General features: G+C 41.5%; 1 protein-coding gene across 2 annotated transcripts; it reads right to left on the reverse strand.

Moving 5' to 3' along the window:
• Window positions 1-238: 238 nt before the first annotated feature.
• Window positions 239-4,417, reverse strand: otpa (orthopedia homeobox a). 2 transcript variants are annotated; one of them, XM_073478695.1, is made up of 3 exons: window positions 4,381-4,417; window positions 3,520-3,917; window positions 239-760 (listed from the first exon to the last, which is right to left on the reverse strand). In XM_073478695.1, exons 1-3 carry the CDS (start codon window positions 4,415-4,417, stop codon window positions 239-241), a joined length of 957 nt encoding a protein of 318 aa, XP_073334796.1. The 2 variants fall into 2 exon arrangements, with proteins under 2 accessions (XP_073334796.1, XP_073334795.1); XM_073478694.1 differs by having other exon boundaries at window positions 4,342-4,417.
• Between the last annotated feature and the right edge of the window lie 6,935 nt (window positions 4,418-11,352).

An 11,352-nucleotide genomic window follows, 5' to 3' on the forward strand; every position in this document is an offset into this window, starting at 1 on the left:
AAATAAATAGTCGTCATAGGCTACATGCGAAATCATAAGTTATAGCTTCAAACAGAACGAGTCGTGTGTTTGTTAAAGGTCTGATGAGCCGCTTCAGTTTCCCTCCGGGTCGTGATTTGGGAGGAAAACGCGCCCGCTGCAGCTGAACGATATCCTGGTTGTATTTTCCCGGCTGGCATGTGTTGGATGAGTCAGAACTGAATGCAGAAGCTCTCAGTGTGACGGAAAGAAAAGCTCTCTAGGTGAAACTCATGGATACTGTGTGCTCCAGCGCTTTGCGGCGCAGCGACGCGATGCTTGTCCCTCTCCAGACATCACTGTCCGGGGAGCTACACAGCTGAGGCGAGCCGGTCACGTTGGTCGGGCCGGACAGGGACGCGGGTACCATCCCTGGGAAAGTGGGCTGGTAGAGGTGAGACTGCAGCCCGGAGCCGTTGGACGACATGTTGGATAGACCCATGGAGTTGTGTGGCTGCCCGGCGCCGAGGCTGCACTGAGACAGGGACTGCGCCATGGCCTGCTGGCGGCCCAGGGCCGGCGGGAGCTGCAGCTGAGACACGCCGGGCATCCCTGCCGTGGCCCAGCGGGTGTCGTTGGCGTGGAAGGAGCAGAGGCTGTCGTTCATCGCGGCCGCTGCCGCCGCGGCCGACGGGAACTGAGGCAGGCCGTGGTGCGTCGGCAGCAGAGTCCCCGGAGCCCGGAACACGTTGGTGGTCTTCTTGCGCTTCTTCCACTTGGCGCGTCGGTTCTGGAACCAGACCTGCAGGCAGAGACGTGACGAGTGAGGTGGAGCTGACAGGTCATAAAAAGGTTATGACATCAGAGTGTGATCACCATCATAATGCGAGCAGCCGACAATAAATCAGCTGCAGGAAACAGATTTATGTGCCAACATTTACAGCGTGCGTAAAAGTGCCCAATTATTAAAATCAACAAATAACACGTGCGTAAATCCAGTTTATTGCAGTTACTCTCTCTGTGCTCACACATGTTATAATAAACTCTTATTTTGTGAGTCAGATAGGAAAAAATGTTCTAAATTTGAGGTGAATTGTGGGAATTTTGCCTGAATTAATCCATAAAAATATTACGCGTAATTATCTCAGCTTTCCAGACGAGCAGACATCATGTTTTTAATTTTATTCTTGCGCGTAAAAACACATTTTTAAAACCACCTTTCAGCCCCTAAATGACTCCTCCTGCTCCCCGCGGAGCCTGAATAAAGATAATGTTATCGCTGTGACAAACAGACTTTATTCCGGGAGTCCTTGAGCTCGTGCAGCTCCGCCTGCCGATGATTAATGTGAAGATTTGCTTGAGAAAGTGGCGCGCGGTAATAAGAGCGGGACAATCTCACTCTCCTCCTCCTTCTTCCTCCTCTTCTCCCTCCGCGTAGCCAGCCGTGAAATCCGGCCTGAAATGCATTACACTTCAGAGGAAAGAAAACGCAATTCCTCATTCCGTTTAAAAAAGACGGAGTGCGCTCTGAGCGCGCCCGGCGGTGACAGGCCCATCGCTAAACTGATCCTGGACCTGCTCCCATTCCAGGAGATGAGCTTCATTTCACTAATTCTTATTTTATGGAAATAGTTGAGAGAAGCTGCGATAATAATAATGATTATTAGGGTGTTATTTCACATGTGAGCGAGCCGAGGGCGTCTGCCAGCAGCGCGACTTAATAAGTCCTGATGTGTTTGTGCAGACTGGAGGTCAGTGAAGACAGAAACATTACAGAGGATAAAACCAACAGAGTCCAGTCGAGCTGGAGCAGCTGATTCAGGCCCGTTAAAGGTTCTTAGTTTTTTATCTGAGGCGATTAGAGGAGTGTAATAAAGCTGCGATCATCATCTGGTTCCCTGCGGGTTCATCAGAGGTGGAGACGAAATGTGCGACCATTTTAGAATCAGGCACAATTCAGAGGACACATTTTACCTTCCAGATGTTTATTTTATTTATTATTATTTACTGTCAGTGAAATTTACGCCTCTTGTGGACAGTAAAGAACATCTAACCTCACCTGTTTAAGATGAACACAATAAAATAAAACGTGTCCTCAAACATGAGATTTTACATCCTCATAAATCTGCTTTTTTCCCTGAAAATATTAAATTATTGTTGTTGATGTTTGTCCGATAAAGGATGCATGGACGCGGGAACTAAAACGAGGCTGGAACATTTGCCGAATTTACAAGAAGAACTAAATAATTATGAATTTGTCAGAAACAGTTTCACAGAGTTTATGAATTTTCTGATGAATCAACAACTCACAAAATTAAGTGTTTTATAAAGGGAGTCTGGTGAATTTCTCTCCTCGCTGTTGACTGTAGTCGGTGTGGCTGCTGTATGTTTCCGTCTGTTGAGGCGCAACATGTCTCATGTTGTTGTAAATTATTCTTAATAACGACAAAAAGACTGAAAACATTTACACTAACCAAAATAAGTGAAGGATGTTTTAATGTTTCACTTGTTTATTTTGTGACATGTCTGAATTTTTATTTTGTGTTTTGCGGATATTTTTGATCACCAATAATTATGCGACACATTTAATTTGGCTTTTATTTTACTTTTACTTTTATATTTGAGTAGTGTAACTAAAGTAACGCGCGGATCTCAGGCTGTAGATCATGTAGTGTGTGAACAGTGTGTGTATGAAGCGCCACACACATTTATTAGTTATTAAAACACCGATAAAAACAACAACATGACCTCATATTCTGAAGAAATAAACACATTTTCTTTCTGTTTTTTTTTGTTTGTTTGTTTCTTTTTGTAAAATAAAATAAAAAACATGAAGTCAAATTGTTGGATAGTTACAGAAAACATCTGTGTTCGTTTCCCTCCAGCGGATCATTATTTAGGAGCTAAATCAAGACGATAAATAAACATTTTCCTCTTTTTTCTTTAACATAACCTCATCAATTATATTCAGACGATGTCAGATTTAATTTTACCTTCTTTATTATTTATTCTTGCTGTATTTCTGTCTCTGATTTGTGTTTCTGAAGCCGATTCTGGTTCTGATTCTTTCAGCCTGCAAATAAAAATGAGCTTTTTGTTTTAACACCGTCGGATAAAATCAGAACATTTAATTCTGCAGCCGTTAAAAATAAATAGAAATTATAATAAAGCGTTTTACTCATTGATTATTATTGGAGCTGCGTTTATATCATTTCAAATAAGCAAGAAGAATAAAATTAATGTTAAACTGCAGAAATTTAATATCAGCTGAATTTTTAAGATTAAAATTCTGCTGCTCGGATTATTTTATTTCTTTAAATGTGATTTTTAGTTTCCTGTTTTTATCGCAGCGTCACTCTCATGCTTTTGTTTTGTAGTTTTGTAGTTAACTGTTGATTAAAGCGCGGGTTTATTTTGTGTTTGATGCTGTTTTATTTGACCACCCTGGCACGTGCCTGTGTGTGTGTGTGTGTGTGTGTGTGTGTGTGTGTGTGTGTGTGTGTGTGTGTGTGTGTGTGTGTGTGTGTGTGTGTCCTCGTGGTGACCGGAAGCGGCTCCTACCTGCACTCTGGACTCCGTCAGGCCGATCCGCAGCGCCAGCTCCTCCCGCATGAAGATGTCCGGGTAGTGCGTCTTGGCGAAGCTCCTCTCCAGCTCGTTGAGCTGCGCCGGAGTGAAGCGGGTCCGGTGCCGCTTCTGTTTCTGGCTCTGCTGCGCGGACTGGTTCTGGTTGTTGTTCTGCTGCTGCTGTTGCTTCTCCTGCTCTTTGCCGCCGACCTGCACCGGGTTGGATCCTCCGCCGCTGCTGATATCATCGCCCGGGAGCATCGTGGCCCCTTCCACGCCGTCCGGGCCCGGGCCGAGCTCCCCGGAGTGTCCCGGGTCGGGTCCTCCTCCGCCGAGCCGACACTTCAGAGCCTCCCTGTGGCCCAGGAGCTCCGCCGCGGCATCCTTCATCCCTGCACAGACAAGCACAGCTGGTGAGGTTCGGACAGAAAAGAGTTCGGCTACAGGAGGAGAGAAGGGACATGTTAGAAACATGCGGGTACTTTACAGGCAGGAGAGAAGAAGTGCGAGCAGCTGAGACATTATTTTAACTTTAAACATCAGCAGACATCAAACTGCAGCTCTCACACACGCACACACACACACACGCACACAGCATGCACGTTACAATCTGCTCCTTAAATACTCTTAATTCAATCCGATCACAGCGATAACTTAGAAAACGCTTAAATCAAATTACGCAGTAATGTAATAATAATAATTACTTTTCCAATGAATTAAGCGAGTTTAGCTCACTTCAGTCGCATTAAGATGAAATAAGAAGCAAATTGACAATTTTCTGAGCTTGATTTAAGATGAGAAGTGTCTCCAGCTTACAGTAGAGTTGAAGACCGGAGTTTGGTGATGATAACTCACCGAGGCGAGCATCCAGGAGGTCGGCATGAGAGAGCATTGCGCACCGCTCCAGGGCGAAGTGCTACTCCTAAAAAAAAAAACCAACCTCTATGACTTTAACCTATTTAAGAAATATATATAGCCTAAATGAAAGCAAATTCGGTTTGTGGTTAAAAGGGAGGTTCGTTGCATTATAATGTAGTTTAGAGAAATGGGGAGGCGCTTAACGGCGGAATGAACCCATGAGCTCCTCCAAACGAGGACCAATCAGAGCTGAAGCCTGAGGTATGTCAGCTCCACAGACCCCCTCATCTCCTCCTCCACCCTCCTCCATCCTCTCACATCCACAAGTTCATTCCTCCTCATTCCTGTAATTGGCTTTGATTTCTCCTCCAAATTACATCCAATAAAAATAAGCTGATTTAATATCTGTGTGAAAAAGCTTCGACCCGCTCAAGAAATGTCGGATCACCACAATATTTGTTTAATTGTGCACGCTGCTCCGCGCCGAGAATAGCGCTTATTAACACCTCATAACACCTTGAATATGAGCTGGAGTCCGTGATACAAAACTCCCTTTGATATTCTGCCATTTTTAGCCTCCGTGATGACACCGTCGACCTCCTCTAATATCCTTGATTTCCCAGTCAGCCAGACAACAAACTTTATTGTAACCGGGCTCATTTTCGAGGCCCATTAGGCTTTTATGTAATTAGAGGCAAATCTATACGCCTTTTATAGCAAATATCAGAGTAAGATCAGTGTAAATTAGAGGGGTAATTTACTCGTGTTTAGGCCCCAACTGTCAAGAAGGAGGGACTTGGTTTAAATGATGTGTGTGAGCAGATTAATTCGGCGGAAAGTGGAGGGAGTTCAACATGCAGGGACACCTGAGCAGACAGCGGAGGCCTTTACGTTTTATTATCTGTCTAAATTAAGGTTGTTTATTCTGAATGAGAAGAGAAACTTCTTTAAATAAAATCATCCCTGAATAAATTAGACTCATTCAGTAGGACAGCTTTCTTTCTTTTTTTTTTTTTTTTGGTCAGCAGTCTGTTAAATATTTAAAAGAGGAAAAAAAAAAGCCTGAGACATGTGGACAGATGTCGGGACGTGTTGGAGGCAGCAGCTTTTATTTATTATGTGCTGGAAGAAAAAAAAAAAGTGGCACAAAGGAGGCGTCCGAGCGTGAAGCCCGCGGCTCGTTTGGCTTCTTTTCTTCATCCATCCAGACTCCACCGGCCTCTGCTCATCTTTTATTTGTCTGCAATCTGGTGGCACGACGGACACACAGACAGACAGACAGACAGACAGACAGACAGACAGACAGACAGACAGACAGGGACGGATGGATGGACGGAGTGCGGGAGTCTCTTCGGACGCACGGTTGAGCTGGAGGAGATTTTTTTTTCATGCGTCTTTCTTCAGGGAGGAAAAGAAGAAGACGCACTTGGAGATATTTCCTGTCCTCTCTCTTATGAAGCCACTGTTTGTTGGACTTGAGGTAGACTTTTAGAGATTTAACACCGGAACTAAACGCTTCTTGTTCCAATTATTCTGTAATTTGTAGAATACAGCAGCTTAATTATTCTGCAGAATTATAAACACATTATTGAACATTTACGCAGCTGCTATAATCCTGTACAGAATGAAGAGTATTTCCTGTGGCAGCTCTCTCTCTCCCTGTGAGGATGATCCAGACTCGTGATGGATTCATTTTACGACTTTTCAAACAGCTCAGTGCTTTTATAGCTGCACAAACATCCGAGAACGAGCTCATATTTAACATTTAACCCAAACAACACACAGAGAGAGAGGATGAGGAGGATGAAGAGGATGAGGAGGCGTTTAAAGGGCCTAAAAACTGAAAAATAAATGTTAATTTATCTGATTTTTTAAAAGACATTTCCTTTATTTGTTACAAGCCGAATTAAAGGGAACATAGTTTTATTTTTAATAGTGTTTTTTTTGGTGGTTGTTTTAAAAAAAGCTCTGGCTGTCTGTCATTTCATTTATTATTTAGCTGTTTTCGTTGGTGTAGATTGAATCTTGCCAGACTTCAGGCTTTTTTTGGATAATAAAGTATAAAGTATAGACTCAGGGACACGTTCATTATCATAAATATCACAATTATTTTTATTTTTATTATCAGCTGAGATCATTCGCTGAGTTAAATTCCTCTCATTGGAAGCTCCTGATAGATTCAGTGTTTTTGTTCGACTAATTCAAAGGCATCTTTTCACTTAGCAGTGTCGATAGTGTGTGTGTGTGTGTGTGTGTGTGTGTGTGTGTGTGTGTGTGTGTGTGTGTGTGTGTGTGTGTGTGTGTGTGTGTGTGTGTGTGTAATTAGTGTAAACACAGCCACAGTGAGCTGCAGCCTCTCTCCCTCTCATCCATCTCCTCCATGATAGAAAATAAAAATAGACAAACAAATTCGCCCCCTGCGGGTTAATGCGGTGCATCTGAGTGGAAAGCAGACATTTTCACGCGTTGTGGAGATGAGGAGTGACTTTTAATAAAAACTGAAGAAAAAAAAAAACACACATTAAACTATATTACTGTAAACGGTGAGAAAGCTGGGATCCACGTGTGTGTGATTGTTTTGGGGCAGAGCGGGACTCGAACCCGTGACCTCTGGGTTACAGTACAGCCTCTCCACACCAACAGGCCCCAGTGCGGGGAATGTTTTCTCCCTCCCTGTGATCCGCAGCCTGTTTTCACTCAATTAGAGATTTCTGAGGAGAAAAACAATCGATCTTCCATCTGCACGAGCTCCAGTTTAACAAATGAGATTCTTGTTTCATGCAGCTGATTTGGTGACAGTCTGCGGGGATTAGGGAGTAATAAGTTACTGTGCTGAGGAAGAGGAGGAGGAGGAAGAGGAGGAGGAGGAGGGAGACTCAGCTGCAAACCACAGCGGGCTGCTCCGCGTCCTGCAGCCAAAGTTTCATCAACTTTAGATGCAGAAAAAAAGCGGAAATCTGCGGGAAACTGTCACCTGTCACCAATCTCCATGCTGTTTTTAGTGATTTTTAATATAAATAAAATTTAAACGAGTAAATTCTCAACAAAATGAGTATTCGAAGAAACATTCAGATTCTTGGAGTAAAAGTACATAAATCGGCTATCATCAGCACATGTAGTACTTAAGTATTAAAGTAGAAGTACTAACGTGTGTTTTTAATCTAAATAAACGTGGAAACAGTAAAAAGTACCATATTTCCCTCTGAATTGTAGTGAAGTAGAAGATAAAATAACACAAAATTAAAGTAGCCTACTTAAGTACAATTGGACATTTTCAGATTAAGAGTTTAAAAGCTGTTTTAGACTTTTTTATATAAATAAACTTAGACTCAGTAAATTAACAACAAAATGAGTTTTGAGGAAATATTCAGATTCTTGGAGTAAAAGTACAAACATCTGCTATTAAGTATAAAAGTAAAAGTACTCACTGTGAAGGAAAAATGGCCTCTTGTCAGTGTACATTACATTTAAACAGTATGATAGTCTATTTTTAGGATTATTTTTAATGCAGTCTCAGCTGCAGAGCTCATTTTACTGTGTGCTGGTGTAATTTACTGTATATAAATACACTTTACTCTATACGCTCATTATAAGTTATTAAGAACTTCATCTGCAAAGGAGCCCAGCTGCCAATTAAATGTTGTTTCAGAGTAAAAAAGTACATTATTTCCCTCTAAAATGTTGTGAAATAGACGATAAAAGAACTTCAAATTAAGATACTTAAGCACAATTTGAGGTAAATGTACTCAGTTACCTTCCACAGCTGAACAAAATGGTCTCATGTGTAACGTCTTATCATTATTCCCTGACATTATTACAGTAGATGGAGGGTATATCTCGCTCTGAGGTTACATACAGGCCACTACGTTCATTTGGAGCTCATTTAAGGAGAGCTGATGATTCACAGCAGGTCAGTCAGCCGATGTTGGAGGTAAAGAGGTTGAAGCTGTTGGTTTTGAGAACACGTGGACATGAAAAATTACATCCAGCCTTTTGTTTGATCTCTGAATTACAGTCAGAGATCAAACAAAAGGCTGGATCAAGATTTCAGTCTCCTCTAACCTCCCTCATCTTCTGTCTGAGTCTATTCTTTAATTATTTATTAATGTAATTGTATAATTTAGTGTAAAAATGTGCAGTAACACCATCTGTGTAGTGTTTAATGAATTATAACACATCATAAACATACTTATAATGTGTTATAATGTGCCGATTGCAGCGTATTATCAAAGTTATCAGCACTTATGAATGTTCATAATTCATAAAGAAACAAATATTCACAAGTGCTTAAAACTATTGTTACAAAGTGTTACAGGCGTATTATAATGTATAATAAGTAAGTTAATGATGTGTTATAATGCAGTACAGATGTGGACGATAGACTCTGAAGTAAATAAACATATAAAATATGATAAAACAGCAATAAAGTATTAAAGAGAGAGTACAGTGTGAGTAATACTCCAAGTTAGTAACATAGACGACCCAGTATGACGGAGGAAAGTAACTAAATACTCAAGTACTTTATTCGAGTAGAATTTTGAGTTTCGTGCACTTTACTTGAGTATTAATATTTTGAAGTACTTTATACTCCACTACATTTATCTGACACCTACAGTTACTACAGACCTTTTCAGATTAAAAGTTTTAAAGCAAAAACGTGTGATCTGTTTATAAAATATGATGAAGTTCAATAGAATAAAAAGCATCTGCCAAACTCACCAGCTATAAAACGCTGAGTTCACCTTCATGCATTAGTAATAAAACCTGATCATATTGTCGGTATAATAACTTCCTGAAAGGAGCCCTTCTGTTGCCGGGGTGCTTTTATTTTGATACTTAGCTGATAGTACTTCCACTCTTAAAGGAGCACGCTGTAGTTTTAGAGAAGAAATTCAAACTCAGCATTTTGATATTTACAATATTAATGAGGTAATAATACAAACTGTTTCCATCAGTGAATAAACCAGCTGCTCTCAGAGGAAAATAAGCTCCCAGAACACTTTTTGAAGCTAGAAAGATGGCAGGGTCCGCCACATATAAACAAAGTAAAACAGTAAGAAATTGTGTTGCAGCATTAAAAATACTTTAATAACAAAAGATTATAAGAATTATAGAGTAGGTATTACTTCCTGAAGTTGACCATTCTGATGCCTGATGAGTGCTTTTATTTTGATACTTTAGCCGACAGTACTTTCACACTTTTACTTGAGTATTTGAAAGCAGGAGTATTTTAAAGGCAAAAATATGACACAGTTAAATAAGATTAAACTATCTACAACCTCCACCAGCTGCTAAATTAAAAGGGGGGTTTTAACTTTTATGCATCAGTAACAAAAATCTAATTATAGAGTAAAAACAATAACTTCCTGTAGGGGGCATTCTGCTGCTTTTATCGTGACACTAACAGAGTAAATGTAGTTGACAATACTTGCATATTTTTACTTGAGTAAAATGTTTGAATGTTGAGTTTTAAAGCAAAAATATGATTCAGTTCAACAGATCAGAATATCGACAACCTCCACCAGACACATCGTTAGAAATGCTGCTTTAACTTTTATGCATTAGTGACAAAAATCTACTGAGGCTATAAGTTACTGTATATGACAACTTCCTGAAAGAGGGCATGCTGCTGTCTTATCAGTGCTTTTATTTTGATAGGCTACTTTAAGTAAGTTAGGATAATGCTCATATTTCTACTGAAGTAAAATATCTGAATGCAGAAGTATTTTTAAGTGTTTAAAAGCAGAAGACACGTGATCAGCTTATAAAACATTTTTAACATTATGATGCTGCTTTCATGTTTCTGCTTTAGAAATAAAAATCCACTTACAGAAAGAGGTCATCCTGCCGCCTCATCAGTGCTTTTATTTTGATAGGCTACTTTAATTAAGTTAGGATAATACTCGTATTTTCACTGGAGTCAAATATTTGCCTACAGAGTATTTTATAAGGTAGTATTTTGTACTTGAATCCTCCTCCAGTCTCTCCGTGCGGAGCGGAGTGAGCAGCCCGCCCGGGTCCTGCGGTCACATCCGCCCAGCTGCAGCGCCCCGCCGCCGCATCTCATGCCTCAATTAGCGCCGCTGCCCTCTGCACGGACTCGATTAGGCCGTGATTTATCCGAAAGAAATATAATTATACCTCCAAATAAAATAATCAGCATTGAAGAGCGATTTCCTTAACGAGATGGAGCGGGGTAGATGCCACGGAGCAGCAGCGCCTCATTAGGGCGCTAATGAGACTTCGGGGTGATCCCGATAATTATCGAAATCTGTAAAATAAGGATCAAGTCAAATGCGACCTTAATTTGTCCGAGTTCATTTATTAGTCTGACTATTTAGGAAAGACCCGCTCACTTTAGGGTAATAGATGTGGGAGCTGCAGGACAGACAGGCAGAGGGACAGACAGACTCACAGACAGAGAGAGAGAGAGAGACAGGCAGACAGACAGACAGACAGAGGGACAGACAGACAGAGGGACAGGCAGACAGACAGACAGACAGACTTACAGACAGAGGGACAGAGGGACAGACAGACACACTCACAGACAGACAGACAGACAGACTCACAGACAGACAGAGAGACAGGCAGACAGACAGACAGAGAGACAGACAGACAGACAGACAGACAGAGAGACTCACAGACAGACAGACAGAGAGACAGACAGACAGACACACTCACAGACAGACAGACAGACAGGCAGACAGACAGACAGAGAGACAGACAGACAGACAGACAGACAGAGAGACTCACAGACAGACAGACAGAGAGACAGACAGACAGACACACTCACAGACAGACAGACAGACAGACTCAGACAGACAGACTGACAGCTTCATCTGTCAGCTGACTGACAGGGGTCACAGACAGCAGCGGTCTCTGTATCAGGCAGATACAACAGTCACCTGCAGCAGGTCAGCTACAGCAGTTAGTGTGAATCCTGAAACCACCAGTTTATTAATCTGTTAG

Source organism: Pagrus major, chromosome 12, assembly GCF_040436345.1.
Source record: "Pagrus major chromosome 12, Pma_NU_1.0".
NCBI lineage: Eukaryota > Metazoa > Chordata > Actinopteri > Spariformes > Sparidae > Pagrus > Pagrus major.

Coding starts and splice junctions, on each gene's coding strand:
- otpa (XM_073478694.1), bottom strand. CDS start 4,417: ATGCTCTCTCATGCCGACCTCCTGGATGCTCGCCTCGGTGAGTTATCA. Junction 3,918..4,341: donor CTCCGGTCTTCAACTCTACT/GTAAGCTGGAGA, acceptor TTGTCTGTGCAG/GGATGAAGGATGCCGCGGCG. Junction 761..3,519: donor TGACGGAGTCCAGAGTGCAG/GTAGGAGCCGCT, acceptor CTCTGCCTGCAG/GTCTGGTTCCAGAACCGACG.